At 36.0% G+C, this 20,428-nt stretch overlaps 1 protein-coding gene across 3 annotated transcripts in view; it reads left to right on the forward strand.

The window, feature by feature from the left end:
• Positions 1 to 3,040: 3,040 nt before the first annotated feature.
• The window catches only part of LOC137405550 (uncharacterized), a 41,384-nt gene continuing 23,996 nt past the window's right edge, over positions 3,041 to 20,428 (forward strand). Inside the window, exon 1 of one of the 3 annotated variants that reach the window (XM_068091828.1) lies at positions 3,041 to 3,908. In XM_068091828.1, coding sequence (XP_067947929.1) covers positions 3,395 to 3,908 — 514 coding nt within the window. In that variant the 5' untranslated portion in view covers positions 3,041 to 3,394. Of the gene's footprint in view, positions 3,909 to 13,715; positions 13,768 to 20,428 lie in introns of those variants that run through there. The other 2 variants (XM_068091829.1, XM_068091830.1) reach the window with 2 other exon arrangements.

Raw genomic sequence — 20,428 nt, forward strand, 5'->3', positions numbered from 1 at the left:
TGTTATAAATAGATGTCATTATGGTTGTATTGTTATAAATAGATGTCATTATGGTTGTATTGTTATAAATAGATGTCATTATGGTTGTATTGTTATAAATAGATGTAATTATGGTTGTATTGTTATAAATAGATGTCATTATGGTTGTATTGTTATAAATAGATGTCATTTTGGTTGTATTGTTATAAATAGATGTCATTATGGTTGTATTGTTATAAATAGATGTCATTATGGTTGTATTGTTATAAATAGATGTCATTATGGTTGTATTGTTATAAATAGATGTCATTATGGTTGTATTGTTATAAATAGATGTCATTTTGGTTGTATTGTTATAAATAGATGTCATTATGGTTGTATTGTTATAAATAGATGTCATTATGGTTGTATTGTTATAAATAGATGTCATTATGGTTGTATTGTTATAAATATATGTCATTTTGAAATGCTGTCAATTAGCTTTTGAGACGGTTGAAGCAGTAATTTGTTTGCTTTTGTCGTAACAATCGATTTTCTGGTAGCAAAAATGTGATCGATCGTTCGGCAGCAACAGAGTTAAGCCGATTTGTCACAAACAGTTGTATGTACTTTATCTAGCTTCTAACAATAGCTAATAAAGAAATATTTTCTCTACCCATTCTCATCTCTCAGTTTATTCTGTCTTTAGCTTCTCGTCATTTTTAACCGCATTCTGCCTCAACACCAGTAGTTTATGTTAAATTTCAAAGGCTTTAGGATCACAGATCCAAAGTCCAAGTATAATATTTTGTCAGTTCTCGGTGACTGACAGTGCTGTTCTTGCCCAACATTTGTCACTTCTATGAACAAGTGAGCATCTTATAACAAAGGGTCTAGCATGAGCAATCTAGGTGCTGTCGGTGAATTCAATCAAGAATTGTAACAGCGATTCAAAAAGCAGAGATTTACTCAGTGAGCAAATGTTTATGGCTGTCCTGTCTGACATTGACATTAAACTGTTGGGCAGCTGAAGTCTGCTACTAATAGCTACCACTATTAGCATAGTAGATGGTTCTTTGAGGTTCTCCTATAGAATAGGCTTGATGTTTACTGTAATAAGAGCAGTGTTTGTCCGAAGCTATGGTTTCAGGTTGTAAAAAGAGATTACATCATGCAGGATTTGAACTCGCGGCATTTATCTTCATAACCCATCGTGGTAATACCTGCACCAGTTAGCCGTATATGAAATAGCCGAATAATTGTGCATATAGTTATTCTCTGTGCTTTATTGGCATACCTAATAATTTCTCACAGTACTCAAGACTGTCAGGGTACTTCCAGTAAACTACAAAAAATAGATCTATTGTTTAATAGGGTGCGCAATAATTATTTGTTTAGTTCTCATGCATTCATAAACTTGGGAGTTGTCTTCTACATGCTGCTTTCAGTGATATGCAACTGACTGGGGAATTACTTTATTAATTACATTTGAATGAATCCAGTAAAAATATTTTTAAACATATATTTAGTTCTAATTGAGTGTTTTAAAGTAATTTTTTAGTAATTTTATGCATTTGAATGTTCTATTTAGTGAAAGAATCAATCATGGCGATGAAGAAAGGATAGTTGCCATTGTAACAACTTACCTATATGAACTTGGATATTAATCTTTTCTATATATCAAAAATAAATATCGTAATGCCATCGATCCTAAAAAAGACATATCACTTATTCACAAGGAAACACGTTTCGATCCGATATTAGCGGAGACGCAGTAGGAAAAAATTAAAAATCGTAAAGTGAGTTGTTGTTTTATAAGGCGTATGACTCTTTTTAGAATAACCTTCCAATAACATATTGTTTTTGTGTATTCCGTACTAGCTGAATTTCTGACGTTGCACACATAATAAAAGAGGTTTTGTAGAGAAAATTAATTTTTAATCAACATAGTCATGTGCTCAAGATTTAAAACAGCTTACAAACACTGGCTGGTGATGTAGTTGCCGTTGGCTAAGTTTCTTTACCCAATGAGTTTGAGTAACTCAAGCTAGTAACTGGAGCTATAACTCATTATAATAAGAGTAAGGCTTACAATCGTGTTGATAACCGTTGCATTACATGTTATGATCTCTCACACAATCATGGTCTTCAAGCGTGCTAGTAGTAACAAATAATATTTTCACCGGTGTAATAAGCATGGGCACAATTGTTCCATAAAATGACAAGTAGATCCTGAAGTGTAGTGAATAAACACACCTGTATGCAGAGCCGAGGTTCCAAGTTCAATTCAAGTATGAGGCAGGCTTTTTGTTCTAAAACTTTATCGCTGTAATTGGACTTAGAACAATAGACACTCACATTTATATATAGACAAACTTTGAGGTTTATATATATAAATATGTATGCTTTTCATTATGTTCTAAGCCTTTTTGTTTTATTCAAAACAAAGTCGAGATTGCGCATCAGGCGTAGTGGTTTGAGTGATGATAACGAATAGGGAACTGCTGCCTTACAACAAGAACAGTGGCACATTATTTAAACAGCTCGACTCACTTAAAAATTGAAAGGGTTGTAGCCATGAAGGACTTTCCTAAATAGTGGAATCTGCTTGCTGGTAGTTCCAAGAGATCATTGTAGCAAGGATACCATACTCCGTTTGTGCACGAAAAGTCATGATAAAAAGAATAGCCATACGCGGTTTGTGCCCAAGAGATGATTTTAGCAAGGATGACCATCCTCTGTTGGTGCGTGAGACATCATTGTAGCAAGGATGACCATCCTCCGTTGGTGAGAATCATTATTAATTCTTGAGCAATTAAATTCTGAGCGTTTGAGGCATTTTCTAGAGGAAGAGCCGAGCCAGCTGAAGCGCTGTGGCCAATTATGAAGCACTCTTTGTTAGGCCATTGTTGGAGGCATCTTAAGAGCTATAATGACCTAACAATAAATGGCCGTATTGTTTACCGCTTGAATAGACCTGATATTAAGGATGACACGATGGTATTGACACACGCTTGATACGCTCTCGCTATTATATGACGATACGTTGGACTGACAGCACACGTGTACTGAGTTGTGCTACTACTAGCCCGGTAATCGAGGGTACTTGTTGATATTTGACGACGGAAATCCATTTTCTTTGGAATTGTTGGACTCACAAATATCATCTTCTGATTCTTTGTGTTTTGACTTCACTTATTAAAAGCAGAACTGCTCGGTGAAACTTTATGCTATCTGGTGCTCTAAACTAAATGCCAAAACGAAATGCAGACAGCAATTATTGAGAAGCATACGTGAGCTGTTTGCTAACGCTCTTCCGCAAACTGAAAGCTGAAGTAAACTCTCTAAATATTACTAGCTTTGAATTGAATCAATAACGTACTTGAATTAGCTAGGGACTCCATTCAGCATGCATGTATAAATAACGACTCTCACTATGGCAGCGGGATCCCACGTTGGCAGCACTGAAATTAATTACTCCGCATTCAATGGAACAGTGACATCGAATTCTCAGTCAAAACGCAGTACAAGTGAAGACACCATCGCCACGGGCAGCAGTAGCAGCAGCGGGCTTCTTCGCCACTCGGACACAGCGTTTGACCATTCAAGTGCTGACGGAACAGTTATTTCATGTACGATAGGAGAGAGAGCGAGCAGAGAAATTTACATCAGTTCCGCTTCGATAGGAGCGTTCGACCCGGAATCATCAATCCGATCACATTTATCGCGCAGTCACAGAAGTTTGGACACAGATCTCTGCGGGACACTTTACGAAGAGACCGTGCAGCTAGATATGGATGTAACGACAGCTCGCAGGTCGAATGTTGAAGATTTGCGAGAAACTGGTGATGAAATAGAAGAATGCCAAGAAAGTCAGCGGCTAGTAAACGCTGCCGTTAGCCAACCGGAGGAAAACCGTCAAGCCAGTCATAAATCCCTTAAAGTAAAAGGTGAGAAATGTAATGTAATATCCTAACTTGTTACGTTTGGTTGGTGTTGTTTGTGGGTTAAACTGCGATACGCCAAGAGGAGAAGCTAGCAATGGCTGCTAGTGGTGAAACATGTTACCTGTAAGTAGTTATAATCACCTGCTGGAGAATATTACAAGGTTTAGTAAAATATTCAGATTTCAGTTTGATTCGCTTGAATTGCAAAAGTATATACAGACAGGCTTCTATTCAAGATATAGGAGTCCACTCTTCCCCTAATATTGAGCCTATCATATCAGCTTTTTCAATGGCTAACCGGCTCCAGCGGCATCGCTTCACATTGACTTGCAGCAACATAGATGTAAATTTGCTATTTTATAGCAGTTACAAATCCATTTGTCTAGAATATCAACTACTTTAAAACCGAAATGACCTTGGCCTCGTAAAATATTTCGATATGATTGGTGTAGGAATGGTATGCACAGTTACAAGTCTATCCATATGAAGGATGAAAAAGTCAGGGTTATCTAAAACCGGCTAGATATTTACAAGCCACTTTACACTTGCCTGGGGTTATTGACTCTCCTTTGTAGTTGCTAATGTCGCTCTAATGAGAAACACGCAGAGAAGCCAGCCTGAATATTGATATTGGGTATCAGCGACTGATGCTGCCTGTCAATCAATGGAGAGTGTAAATCACGCGTATTCATTAGTTAACACCACTGCGTCTGCTACAGCAATTATGTGGTATCTCTCACAAGAACACAGCCACGTCTTATACATGTAGCTCGGGCTAGTAGACCTGCCACATACTAGTAGTATGTCTCTTAGTTCCGACAGGAGGAGGTATAAAACAGCGAAGGGTTCCGGGTGAAGTTGGGGTTTATTCTGGGTGTGGGCCCTTTTTTAATCAGTTAGAAATCTCACTGTTGCATCTGCTTTGTTTTCGAAACTTTTTTTTTCGTTTAGTGCTCATAATCTTCATAATCACTCCTGTTTGATGCTTTAATAATCTGTTCTTCCTAAAATTGTTCAATACGCGGATATCTGAAAAACTGCAAAAATTTGATATTAAAAAAAATGAAATCAAAACAGTAACCATTGAGGACTTTACTGTTGTGAGCAAGAGCTAGTTTATGTTACAGACTATGTATTGTAATGTTTATCACACATTCATATCAGGTTTATCCAATACAAGATAAGTATTACTGTTAACTATTCAATTTACTACTAAGAAACAAAAAGAGAGACGTCGACACAATAAATTGATAATGATTATCAGCTGTAATAAGACATCAACCAGGTCTATGGGCAGTTTATTTGCTCTTTGGTTTTATAGACCACTCTACCAGAATTTATGATGTTAGGTTACTTACAATCTCTACTGGGCGAATAGAAACTTGCTTGTAATTATTTCTTTAAAGGAATGACAACTCTTAGGAAGGATATCCTCGAAGCATAAAAGGCTGTGATTTTGTACTATTATACATGTACATCAAATCCACTATTGTTTAGTAGTTGTGTGCTCTTGAATGTTATAATGCATTAAAATAAACTTTAAGCAGTTTTCATGCCTGAAATGGCACTCTTGTAGTTACTCCGAGATCAGATTAACGCAAGAAGTTCTTTGAGGCTGGTTCATATTGAGTCATTGTTCATGGCACAGCTTTGTTTAACAAAAAGTTTGATACAGAACTGATAAACATTACAGGTAGGGCCAACATTGCACCGGCAAAAGTAGACAGGTATTAGATCGAAACAATTGGTGCAATGCGATTTAAATAGTCAACCTTGTCAAGAGAATGTTGCTTTTGAAAGAAAATTGAGCCTATCAGGTCAATCTCATCGTGCCAGAAAGTAGCCTTAACATTGCAAAGCAACAAATATACCGGACAGTTTATGTTGAAGGGAAATGGTATTTTCAGCAAAAAAACAGCAAAATAAATATTTTCAGTTTACAATAATTATTACCTTGTTGTTTGCAAACACAAGATAAGAAGTCATAAATTTCATTAAACCTAATGGACCTTGTAATAAGTGTCACATTTTTACATTTTAGTAAGATTAATATTTCAGCCGTGACCAGTACCTGAATGTATGAGAAAATTGCATTTAGTAATATCTATAGCCATATTGCAGAGTTGAATGTTCATTTAATCTGGGATCACTGTCCAGATGAAGCCTGTTGTCCATACATTATCATCTTCACCGACTCCAATCAAGACTTGTTAGCCTTGTTTTGACATTAGCTCTGTTTGACTATTTTTCACTCATCTGTAATTAGGTGCGTAGTCAGTTATCATAAAAAAATTACTTTAATATCGAATCATTTTTGGAAGCAGCTAATTTTCTTGGTGCGATTCCAGAGAACAAGAAGTGATGACAACCTCTTGACTCTGATAGAAAAAAAACCTGAGAGAACTATGTTTGTTTTGCATAAGGAATTTAGGCTATATAGCAGTATACACTCTACCACCTCACTTGCCAACCCCTTCGCCTACCTAATTCCTTCCTCTTTTTATCTTTCAACTTGTTTGTCGTCTTCAATCCTCAACCTCTTCTTGTTGTTTGTATATAATATTTATTTTAGTTAGTATGAGAATACAGAGTTCTGTTGACCTCTCACTAATATGAGAAGAGAAAAAACTAGGTAGAATATAAATGAGTATATGATATGATTAGTGGGTAGGGTATGGTACGTATATAGCGACTAAGTAATGGATGGAGCAGAATTGATTAAATACTGTATATCTAGGAGATATGAAAAACTAAACACTTGATTTGAAAATTGGACTTTGAATTAATTGATTATACTAATGAATGTACATGTATGTAGAAAACATATAATTATTTATCGCGGGAGACTCTCTACTCTACTGTTTGAGAGCCAGATGAAAATGTAGACAGCCATTTTTAATGATAAGAAAGAAAGCATTATTTCGCCATCAATCTCTCCATTTCTCTCTCAGTCCCTTTTTGGTCACTCTCCTTCTTCCGGCTTTCACTCATTCTATGGAAGGAGTAGTCATAAAAGATTTCTATGTTTGTCTTTTGATGTTAGCCCAGGCCAGTGTGCATACAGCTTAACTTGCACTATCCCAGCACTACTATGTAACTTCTGTATATGAATACAAGTCAGAGGGTTACACACGCATATATGACAATAATTTATTTTAGTGTGCTGAAGGCTGGTCTGCAGCATTAAAAATATGATTAAACTATATATATAACCGGTGACTCACGAAAAGCAGTATATTAATACGCAGGCGCTGTAGATGTAATGTAAGGACACGATCGATCTGTCATACAGCCAGTGACTTACTATCTAGTAGAAGTAATAATATTAGTAGTATCAGTAGTAGTAGTAGTTTGCAATAGTAGTATCAGTAATAGTAGTAGTAGTAGTAGTAGTAGTAGTAGTAGTAATAGTAGTAGTAATAGTAGTAGTAGTAGTAGTAGTAGTTGTAGTAGTAGCAGTAGTAGTAATAGTAGTAGTAGTAGTAATAGTAATAGTAGTAGTAGTAGTGGTAGTAGTAGTAGTAGTAGTAGTAGTAGTAGTTGTAGTAGTAGCAGTAGTAGTAGTAGTGGTAGTAGTAGTAGTAGTAGTAGTAGCAGTAGTAGTAGTAGTGGTAGTAGTAGTAGTAGTAGTAGTAGTGGTAGTAGTAGTAGTAGTAGTAATAGTAGTAGTAGTAGTAGTAGTAGTAGTAGTAGTAGTAGTAGTAGTTGTAGTAGTAGCAGTAGTAGTAGTAGTAGTAGTAGTAGTAGTAGTAGTAGTAATAGTAGTAGTAGTAGTAATAGTAGTAGTAGTAGTAGTAGTAGTGGTAGTACTACCAGTCGTATTAGTGGTATTAGTGGTGGTAATAGCTGTAGTACGTTGCTGAGAGTTTAGTCATGGTAAAGGTGACATGTATTCAAAGGTTGTTAATAAATTTACAGTAATAATTTTGTTTTGCTGGTCTATGTTAAAACAACTAAAATATTTCGTTAGTTAAACAGCTGCTTTTTCAACAACATGAAAGATTTATGCCTACAAAATTATCAGATAATTTGTAGTTAAGATTATATTGTTAGTTTTTTCAGCCTGACTTGCAGACATTCATAAAATTGCCTGGCATGTTTGAGTCACTTTATACGTAAACAATCTCTAGGCACTTTTTGTGAAACACGAACCTATGCATACGTGCCTAGCATTAATATGTCTCCCTCGTGCATTGTACAAATAATATAATGAATATTTAAAGACGCATTTTTGTTACCAGTATTGCAAAGTTTAACAGAATGTTACCTTTAATGTGAACAAATACTTTTCTGTATGACTTTTATGTTTTACTTGAGCCGTGCTCCTTACAAACAATACTTGGAGTTTTCTTTCTTCTTTTAAACCGTTTAAATTATTTAAGCTAACATCTCATCACATGGGAATTGTTGCCTTTTGAAGGTCATCAAGGGAGATTGCGGTTAAATTATCACTTCTTTATGCTGAGGCTGCATTCACTAAATGTTTTGTTGTTATAAAGAATGAAGTATTCCACTACTCACATCGGGATGTTCTTATCATCTATGTATATAATTCTTAGTGTGTTCGTCTGTCTGTCATTCGTATGTCCAGTTATAGTACTATAGCTTTAGGAACGTAAAAACAACTTCGTACTGGAATTCAACTCAGATCCCTGGTTCCGCAGACAGGCATGCCTATTCACTACACAGCATGACCCACAACCAACTTGCCATATTATGGAATTATTGTGCACATATTTATGCACTGGTTAAAATATACATGCTTAAAGTGCTTGCAATAGTACTATAGGTTACTACCAGTGCGCTTGAAGATCATGATTGCGTGAAAGATCACAATGCGTAACGCAACAATTATAAGGACGGCTCTTATTATAGTAAAGATTTAGACTAGCTTAAGTTACTCAAATTCATTCGGCAAGGAAACTTAACCAATGGCAACTGCATTACCTGCCACTGTTTATAAGCAGTTTTAAATCTTGAAAGAATGTATGTTGATTAAAAACAAATTTTTATGCAAAAACTTAAAACTTTTTTATTACTTATGCAATGCCGGCCATTCACCTAGTAAATAATAGAGGCAATCAATGCTTGAAAACTTAAAAAATAAGCATACATACAAATTTTTATATATAAGCATGATTACCACTCAGTAGCGGAGTAAAGAGAAATAGATTATTCAAGCGTCCTTCATCAAGTCTGACATTGCAGTTACTGTTCTAAGAGGGGAGGGGAGAGGGACCATAGGCTATCCTAGACCCCTGCGTCACCTGCTATTCCGGTCAACAATCGCCAGATCGATATGACAATTAGCTATCCATGTTATGCATACTATCTTCCATCAGCCTTTCCCACTGCCTCTCACTCTCTCTCCAGACGATATTAATTGCCTCTCTTAGTGGCTCCTGACAAACTAGGTTTTCCTGTGAAAATGTTGATAGCTATCATGTTACGCGCTCTAGGATGCTTGTCTCTCATCTCAGCTGCAACTCCATAACTTTCTCATATTATCTCAATATTCCTCTTTTAAAACTAGCCATTATTCCTGTCATTTCGTTTCCGGCATCAAAGACTATCAAAGACTATCAAAGACTATCGCAGACTGTCGCAGACTGTCACAGACTGTCACAGACTATCACAGACTATCAAAGACTATCACAGACTATCGTGGAATCATCGATTCACTATATTTTTTCCTGTTCTTAGTTGTCTGTAGTAGAAAGTCTATCCAATTCTCACCAACTCATCCCTGCCTAGTCTATACCTCCTCATCATTTGTTAGAAACCGAGGAATAGAGAGTAACACTAAAATAACAACTGCTACATTTAAAAAATCATGGCGTAATCATACACAATCTAAAAATTATTTTGTGATTCTGCCCTAAAAAGTTCTTCACAAATCTTTTTATCAAATGCTCAAGAATAAATATATAGTAAGTATGCAAAAGGTATGAAGGAAGTTACTTCCCATTAAATCTAGAATACATATTATTGATAAACGGCTAATTGTTTTGAAAACTTTGAATAATCATATGACTATATACATGTATTTAGGTGTTAAACTGAACAATCAGATGCAAGTAGTTATCTTGGAACAAGGAGAGGTAGCCATATGTACAGCGAGTTTATAACCCTTACTTTACAACCGTTGCAACTTCTATTTGGCAGTTAGAATTTTATATGTGACCTTACTCGACACAAAATAATATAAAATATATGTTACAGCAAAAAATATTAATCATAAAGAATTATTGAAAATAACTGTTTTATTATTTTTGAAAATTCGCAAGCAGCCAGGCCAATTAGTTGTCAATTCTTTTGCCAACACTTTCATGGTAGTTACTGTCAATTTTAGAAAATAATAATTTTTTACCCCTAGTTTCAACATATCTCATTGTTCTGGTGCTTTTCAATGTGGGTCTCGTAGCCTTAGTATGTCTCATAGCCTTAGTATGTCTCGTAACCTTAGTATGTCTCATAGCCTTAGTATGTCTCGTAGCCTTAGTATGTCTTGTAGCCTTAGTATGTCTCGTAGCCTTAGTATGTCTCGTAGCCTTAGTATGTCTCATAGCCTTAGTAGGTCTCGTAGCCTTAATGTATCCTTTAGGCCTTGTGCATCTAACACATCTAGTGAATGTTAGAAACTATCAAGGCAATAAAGTAATGTTTACATATAGTATAACACAAATAAGAGTGTACACATATCATGGAAAAGTACACATGGAAGTAATAAACCTGCCGACTCGTATTGATTGTAAAACTCCATACTTTCTACTAGGAATTGCCCAACAGTATTCTATTACCAGTTTATGCTTTGTCAATATAGCTAGTTGTTTATAGCTGGATATATCTAACATTATTGTTAGCAATTTATCCTTGTTACTTGGAATGATAATAGCCGCCGGGTTAGAAAATAAAAGTTGTCTAGTAAATTCTGAGTGGGCGCTTGCCATGTGTATGCACTCGATAGCTTGAATACAAATGGCTTACATCATGCGAAAAAGGGGGTGCGATCTATTGCTCTTTGGGTTATAAGATGGTTATGTTGACACCGGCATGTCACATCATAATTGAAATAATATGGAATTAATAAAAGAAATCTATCAATAATTAACAAAATAAACGAATTATAAATTTAAGCTTTTGCGATAAAATACAGTTATTAGTTAGTAATTTTCAGCCTTTGGAGAAAAATAGCTTCTTGCCATTAACAGGATTTGCTTAAACTTTAATAGTGGCTTGTGCCATATGACATTTTCCTCTTTAGTGGCAAGACCAGATATCTACTAATTAGCATTCTCTAAAATCTTCTTGTAAAAATGGTAATGAACTTTTAATAATTTACATGTTACTTCTGCAATTAGTTATTTAATTTGCTGACATTTTATCAGAAAATTTGTATAAACATTTTATAGCCTTTTGCAACACTTTGATAGTTTCCCTAAACCTGTCTTGTTACAACAACTGGCCTTCAACACAATCATACTCTTGGTCAGCTCTCATAGGATCTATATTAGATAGCTTTTCTGTATAAAGATTATAGTAGTTCTACGTACTCAAGCTAGTCTTGTTGTTGTCAATATCGGAGTTGTCATATCTTGCAAGGTCTTGTCCGAATAGCTTTTTTATTCAGATGACCCACTTTTTTATTTCAGACTGTAAAGCTTGCGCTAAGAGAGTATAAAATAATGCAAGCTTTTGTCTTTGAGAATTTGTCCCTTCATAACTCATTTTCTAAGTAGCAGAAGGCAACTCCTAGTTATGAAGCCTTGCTCTGAACATTAGCTTGACATTAATACTGATGTTGAGCAAGTTACCTTGTAGAATAGTAATTACTGTATGTCACCTGACCTGAGAACTTGAAGATAGCCATGCTTTTTATCAGTACCTTTTAGCAGTATCCTGTTTCCTGTTAAGGTTGTCTTCCCTTTACCATTGACTTTTCCCTTCTACTGTTGTCTTCCTTTCGTCATTGTTTTTCCTACTGTTACCCCTCTCTTTCTTCCTGTTGCCATTGCTTCACCTTCTGTTACCCCTCTCCTTCTTCCTGTTGCCATTGCTTCACCTTCTGTTATCCCTCTCTTTCTTCCTGTTGGCAATACTTCACCTTCTGTTAATACTGTCTTCTCCCAGTTACCATTGCTCCTCCTTCTGTTACCGCTCTATTTCTTCCTGTTACCATTGCTCCTCCTTCTGCTACAATTGTCTTATTTCTGTTAATAGTTTCTGTTTTTTTCTGGTAAAATTTATTTGTTGAGCTCTTTGATAACTAGTATTAAGTTTTCCAAAAGTGAACACGCACTGGGTTTCCATGCTTTGAATGAATTTGGTGTTGACCTCTGCTGGCGATATTGCACCCCACCGTTCCAACGATTCATAGTTGCACTTTATCAATTTTTCTACGACTAGCGATGTTCACCTCAAAACATAACTTGTTAAAGTAGACTCACTTTCAGGTCACGGTCACTTTTCAATTCACGCGTAGTACCTACACTTAGTACACTAACTCAGCCAGGATACCTGATCAGAATTTTTTTCATTATTAATAATATTAATATCCCTCTATATTACATAACAGCAACATAATTTCCTACTTTCTATACAGTTATTACTTAAAAGGTCGCCTGAACAACAACTACTTTTAGTACAAATAACTTCTACTGTGCTAAAAGAGTTCAGCATAGGAAGAGGTCAGCACTAGTGCAGAGAGAATCTATACAATTGGTAGGTTCAGTTACTTAATGAATAAGGTGATAAAATAAATAAAAAGGTAATTATCTCATCATCGCTGTATGAGCAACCTATTGTTGGCAATAGTAGTTAGAATATACTCCTGTGTTAGTATGATGAAATGCACTGTCTTTTTCCCACCTCACCAATGAGAGCATTATCTGGGTATCAATTCAAATCCATCAGCAGTGAGTGTTTCTGCCATGTCGAATAGTCCTGCAGTGAATGTTTCTGCCATGTCGAATAGTCATGCAGTGAATGTTTCTGCCATGTCGAATAGTCCTGCAGTGAATGTTTCTGCCATGTCGAATAGTCCTGCAGTGAATGTTTCTGCCATGTCGAATAGTCCTGCCTTCATAAAATTTTGTGAAGTGAAATGGCATCGAATCCGTTCAGATTTTACCATTTTTATAATTCAAAGTGGAAGAAACTCCGAATCAGTTCGAAGCATGGAAACACAGTAACTATATGTCAATTATGAGAGCTATCTACCAAAGCAGCTATTAGAAAACAAAACTATATGCAAAGAATTAAAACTCCTAAATATATCTGTTTGCGAGTCAGTTTTAATTTTTTAATTGTTATCGCATCACCGTGGTAACAACATGCAGTTCATCTACTGAGATAATGAGTAAGGCATTGTCAAGTTTAGGCTGAATTCTTTCCTTTTCTCATGAGAAAGAGGAGTGTCTTTAGAGCGCTGTACGTACTAAAAAGCTTTATGTTCAATCCTCATCCCACAGGTTTAGCTTGAGAGGGTGTATTACAGCATTTGACTGAAGCTAATTAGATCATCATGGCCAAGATACCTAGCGATTAGGAAGTGATGAACTGAAATAGATGTTTGTAACATCATCTCACTCTAATACAATGAACAGTATTATTGCCTAAGTATTAAAGATCAGCTCGCAGTTGTTGGGGCGTGTGAGATGAGCGTGTGATACATAGATTGGATACTGGTAACTACGGGTCTATATACTGTCTTGTGGTAATAACCTATCATGTTATGCTCATCACATGAAGGAGAGATTGCCTTCGCTCGCAGTAATCATTGCTCTAGTAGACCGTGTCATCTCTGGTTTGTTTTTGCTTTATCACTCGGATATGGCTATACGATCCTATGACTTTCGTAAAGGTATGTGCTCTCTGGTGATATAACTGTGAGTCTACGTGAGAGGTATTGTTTGGGGATCGTTTCATCATCTTAACCTTTGTTGAACAATTGATGTTGCTGTCAACTTCTCAAAGCTTACTATTGTTGTGAGAAATGCAATTAAGAGGAAAAAATTGAGCTTGCGCTGGCATCCTATCCTATAGTTTGTGAGGAACTCATAGGTTTGTGGCAGCAGACTTTCCTGTTATTGGCTGAGAGCTGTTAATGGATCTGCCAAATCATCTCTAGTGCTAGTTAGGTTCAGAATAATGACCGTAAAACACAACTTATTTTGTGGTTTCGCTGAGTATGAGATGCGATTCAAAACCATTTGAATTTTTTGCTCAAGTTAAGAGAAGATTTCAGACACAATTATATTTCTGTGTACCAAAGTTATGTAGAAAAAAAAGAAGAAAAAAGCAAAAAAAAAAAAGACTGAGGGACAATTGAAAAGGGAGGAAATTGAAAATGATGGAAAGGAAATGGGTTTAAAATAGACGAAGTTTGCTGGCAATGTATGCAACTGAAAATAATCCCTCATTTTATAAAGAAGTAACCGCACATGAGCTGCATTCCCAATACTTCCATTGGTTGTTTTTGCTGGGCATGTGGAGACAACTGAAATTTTACCACCAACCAATCAGATGACTATACCTGGCATCAGCAATGGCAACAATCTGTTTGTTCAGAGTCTTGTTTTATTGGTCACATTTCATAGGCTAGTCTGGTAACAGAAAACTTACTTTTACTTATTTACAGGTTACTCATAATTCCTGATTTCTGTTTTTGCAGTTTTTCTTTTTTTTCGGCACCTGATGACAAACATCCTTTTGTTGATGGTTACCAATGCCAATAAAAATACATACTAGAAATAATAATATGTTTGTGACAAATAAAAAAAAGTTGCTAAAACTAAACTCAACCTTCAAACTTGATTGGCTAATATACAACAAGTGCAGGCATCATAAGAAAATAACGAGCCTGTGTTAGAAAGGATAATAAATAATGTATCAGTACGTGTGCTCAGCTTGTATAGATCATAATATGGCATCGTATTCTCCTTAATATTGTTTTTAAGTAGCGGCGTGGGCTGCCACCCCTTAACCAGATTTCTAGTATGAGAGAAGTCTACTGCTTGAGTTGTTATTATAGGGGTCATCAAGCTCTCACTCAAGTGGAAAAATGGTTGCTGTACTGCATAGTGAAATAGGGTGCGATACTTACCTGTACTTACTGTGATTATTTGGAATTTCCGTGAGATGGTCAAATCTCTGAATCGAAGGCAGCCATTACTATGAAAACGGCTGCATCTAGGTGCTTTGTTACAAATTGGCAAATTACCAGCGTAGCGAGTATTTATCTGTCTCAACTCATGAGTATCATTCGACTGGCCAAAGATTCCTCCAGGCATAAGTTCTGTTGTTTTATCACCAGCCTACTCAAGGCTCTCTGTGTATCGAATGCATGGTCTGAGGTACACTCAAACGCTGTTTCTCTAGCGCAGATCAGGCGGATTTGGAGTTGTGCGCACGTGGAGTTAATACGCGATAAGCGTTTCAATGTGCATTCACATGTTGTGGATTAACACAGACGCTTTGTTAAAAAAGAAAAGGAATTCTACACTAAAGGTCATAATGGCGCATCTCTGTCTTTCTTAGCAGCATGCTTTCAAAATAGAAACAACTATGGTAAGGTTGCAAATGGAATAGCTTGCACGGTATCTTTTTGCGTGCCGTTCACAAGTGTCGTTTCTATCTTTCATAAGCGTAAAACATTCGATTAAAATTGGCAAGTAATAAACCACGTTTGACTTGCAGGTTTTTGCCGTTTATAATTTTGCCGATGATGCGAGCTTGTGAACTAACCACGTCACGAAAACAGTGATTGTTGCCTACAGCATGGAAACAGAGAAACACAAACTGTTTGTACTAGTTGATGAAGTGTGACATTGTGTATTACAACTAGCGGACTTTATGCAGTGCCGTCAGTGTTATACAGGCCAGAGAGGAATTATAGTAGCTAGAACTTGGATATACTGTTGGCAAGGATTTGAGCTTTCAAAATACTTCACAGTTGTGAGGTTTACCCAAATATTTGCTGGTAGCTCGTGCAACTATATAAAAATAACATTTATCTAACTGGCAGAGGGTGTGGTGCATTCAGCACCCTCTTACCATCACTAAATGCTTGCTCTTTGAGTCACAACTTCTTCAAGCTTACCATCTCCCACCCTCTTCCACCCTCTCCCACCCTTTCTCAACCTCTCCTACCCTCTCCAACCCTCTCCCACTCTCTCCAACCCTCTCCCATTCTCTCCAACCACTCTCACATCCTCTCCCACTCTCTCACAACCCTCTCCAACCTTCCCCAACCTCCCCAACCATCTCCCACTCACTTCCAATTATTTTTATGAACTAATGTTCAAAAATACCAACTAAACTACAATGTATACATAATTTGTCAAGTAGGTAGTAGAGTGTATCTTGTTAAATTACCTAGTTTTTATCAAATAGAGTTCTCTACTAAAACAGGTTTGCCTCTGGCTGTTTCTTTATTCCTTATTTATTGCTGAGGAATGGCTTACGTGTAAAAATGAATACAAATTAAAGGGAGGCATTCGGAACAGCCATCATAACAATAGTTGCTTTGAAAGGTTCACATCTACTGCGAGGTTCACACCTACTGTAAGGTTCACACCTACTGTAAGGTTCACACCTACTGTGAGGTTCACACCTACTGTGAGGTTCTCACCTACTGTAAGGTTCGTACCTACTGTAAGGTTCATACCCTACTGTATGGTTCACACCTACTGTAAGGTTAACACCTACTGTGAGATTCACACCTACTGTAACGTTCATACCCACTGTAAGGTTCACACCTACTATAAGGTCTACAATAATGTTCTTGATTTATGAATGTCAAGCAATCATAAACTGAGTAACAATTCTTTTTGTAGTTTTGGCAATCTACAACTTGCTGCTTAAATTCATTTGTTGCAACGATCTCAATTTTTGATACAACGCTTTCCAAAGACCTCTAAGCACACTTTATTCAGCTTGTATTCTCTTGTTAGTTATAGCTGTAAAATATTTTTGCATTTTTAATTTAAATATAGTTATTGTTGTTTGTGCTTTCAAGATACTCTGTTTAGGAGTTGTTATTCCTTGATAAAAAAGATTGCAAGTAGCCAAATGTTAGAAATCATGGTTTGATTGTGACCCGAAAAACAAATTAGGTTCACTAACTAACACACTGTTGAGCACATTGATATGGCTGTTAATCTATTTTGGCTATTCATCGCTGTCGATTAACAGTGTCAGCAACAGTTATTTTAGGTTATTGATATATGAAGGTTTTGTAGTTACAAGTAGTGAAGGTTTAGATTTTGAAGTAAAATGATTTTAAATTAACTTTCGTTTCTACAAATTGATGCAAACAGCCTCAGGGGAAAGCTATATAAACTGTCTTTAAAACACGCTGTCTTTAAAACAAGCTGTTTTTAGAACACGCTGTCTTTAAAACACGCTGTTTTTAAAACACGCTGCTTTTAAAACACGCTGTTTTTAAAACACAGTGTCTTTAAACCATGCTGTCTTTGAAGTACGCTGTCTTTAAAACAAGCTGTTTTTAAAACACACTGTTTTTAAAACACACTGTCTTTGAAATATGTTGTCTTTAAGGCACGCTGTTTTTAAAACACGCTGCTTTTAAAACATGGTGTCTTTAAAACAGGGTGTTTTTAAAACACGCTGTTTTTAAAACACGCTATATTTAAAACACGCTGCCTTTAAAACACGCTGTTTTTAAAACACGCTGACACGAGTCAAATATGACGGGTTGAAATTGAAATCTCTGTTGGCTACCATTTTCACCCTTCAGGGGTTCCATTGTTGACAGAAAATGGAATAGCAGCTTCATAGTTCGGTGTTTTTATGCATTAAATAATTCTATGATGGGCCACTCTATGGATTCTGGAAACTCAGTGATAGTTCCCCGCATAGTTTTACGAATATAGCCTGTCATACAACGATAACTCTAAAACTCCTACAATCACATAAACTAATCAAGTAGCAATTGATGCTCTTCAGTCTAAATATTCCGCTGAAGAAGGAAATGATTTGCAGACATGTCTAACAGGTTAAAAAAAACACATCTACATCTAGGTTGTACCAGTACAATGTTTATATAAGTAGATCACGTAAGATGTAATTGAGAAACAAAAGAATTTGAGTATTTGATTCTCAATATTGGAGCTGATTACATTGCTCAATGTTTTCACAGGTGTGAAATTCTATCACCACGCATCCATGATGCTTCTAATACGTCATCCATGAGCCGGAAACGGCAAAAATACGCTAGTCAAGTGAGTTTTGTTACTCGCAAATTTTTATCGAATGTTTCATACTTGCAAACGATAGAAACGACACTTGCTAATGATGTACAGTAAAGTGCTGCACAACCTATTCCATTTTAAACATTTTCTGCGCTTTGGTCATTCCCATTTTTATTTCAGTAGTCAGATGTGCTATGGCCTCTGGCATAAAATTCCTCATGTTTTCTAACAAGGCGCCAGCGTTAATCCGCAGCACGCGAGTGTCTATTGGAATGCTTATCAACAGGAACTCAATGTGCAGACAATTCCAAATCTACATCATCTGCACGATGGAAATATGGTGTATGTCTGCATTTTAGCTAATAAAAATAAAATAATCCCTTCAAGTGATAATAGCAGTAACAATGTAATTTGACCTCTTTTATATGAGAGCATAGCTTTTATACCACTCTTTCTCAAAGCATTTGGAGTTGCATCTCTTCAGAATCTTCAAAGGAGTTGTTTATCTATGTGTAATGAACCCAATATATGACCTTAAAGTGTCTTTTAATATGAATATGTAGAGATAACCAAACTGCTTCTAAGGAGCAAGTTAGTGAGGTCAAGGAAAGCATGTAGTTGTATTCTAACAAGTGTAAGATAACTCCAAATATATATATTTGTTTAAATTCATTCTGCTCGAGCATGCTCGAAGCTATTACTTGAAGTTTGAAGATCAGATAAAGCCAATGTTCAGATGCTTCTATTAGAGAGATGAATATCTTACTTTAATAACCCTCCACCAAATGCTGCTTGTCATGCCGGCGGTCTTTGACCTTTTAGACAGTATTTATACAAAAAGCTGGCTCTATCCTAAGATATTTTATGACTTAATAATCTTTTGCGTTTCCGTAGTGTCATTCTATTGTGGTCCGCCATCTTTGTAGACAACTTTTACTGTTGAAAACACGAAGCTTCTGCAATTAATTTTTGCAAACGATACTGTTGTTTGCGATTTTGTACAGCGACGCTAAACGCTTTTTTTAAGAAAATTCCGATATAATATCGAAATAACAGCAAAAATACTATTCAAAACGTAAAGTGAATGAGAATTATTATTGTTTGTCTACAAATATTGCGGCGTTTCTGCGAACGAGCGCATGCGCAGACGAATGGATGACATAAAAAATGAAAGATTTTTAAACTTTTGACAACTTCATCCAATTGTGTTTTATCCAAAACAGTACAACAAGCAGACATACTAAACATTACAACAAGCAGACATTCTAAACAATACAACAAGCAGACATACTAAACAGTACAACAAGCAGACATACTAAACAGTAAAACAAGCAGACATACTAAACAGTACAACAAGCAGACATACTAAACAGTACAACAAGCAGACATACTAAACATTACCCGAATGAAAAATACAATTTAAGTTTCTAGTTTTCATTATGTTTATTTTATTGATTTTTAAACAAATCAACAAAAACAAAACAAAGATTATATGATAAAGAAATAAAACGAAATATTCTAATCTATTAACAATTGTCTGCTACTTGGCTTAGATCGCTGTTCTTCGCTTTTTTATTTTTCTTTGCTTTGATTTTTCTCGCTCCTCAATTCGTATTATAAATTCTACTTGTATGTTGTATGTCATACTCGTAGTATGATGGACTACATATTTAAAGATCATTTGTAGGCATGTATAGCACACATAGGTATAGCATCATAACTAATACCCGGAAGCACATGTAAAGGATCATTGCCGTAATCCTATGCACACGTACAGCATCTTAGCTATATTACATTGTGCAAAAGTATTATTTCAGCTATAATATGTTATACATGTTTAATATAATCATTTTGTTATAAAAGATCGAGATTATTACGCCAGAGGTCATAGCAGCGCACTCCTGTCTCGCGTAGCACAAGATTTTAAAATAGATGTGACTAAAATGGGAAACACGTTTCAAATGGTGTAGCTTGCATTTTCTTGCGCATCCTTCGGGAATGCGGTTTTCATCTTTCGCAATCCTTGAATATTCCATACAAATTTGCTAGTAACAAAATTTGCTTGACTTGTGAGTTTTTGCGGTTTTCATCTTGTGGATGACACATATTTGCCGATTAACTTTTTCGATTATTTTCGTCATAAAAGCATAGTGAAGTAGCGATACGCTTCGCAACATCGGTCTACGACAAAACTCATTCGGAGGATCAAAAGTGAGCCAGTAGACCATCGTTCAATCTTCTGAGTCAGATGTCAGCAGGTCAAATATCTGAGATGTTCTGCTCTAATGTAGACTTGCTAGCTGTAACGTA

The sequence above is a fragment of the Watersipora subatra genome, chromosome 10 (genome assembly GCF_963576615.1).
Source record: "Watersipora subatra chromosome 10, tzWatSuba1.1, whole genome shotgun sequence".
In the NCBI taxonomy this organism is placed as follows: Eukaryota; Metazoa; Bryozoa; class Gymnolaemata; order Cheilostomatida; family Watersiporidae; genus Watersipora; species Watersipora subatra.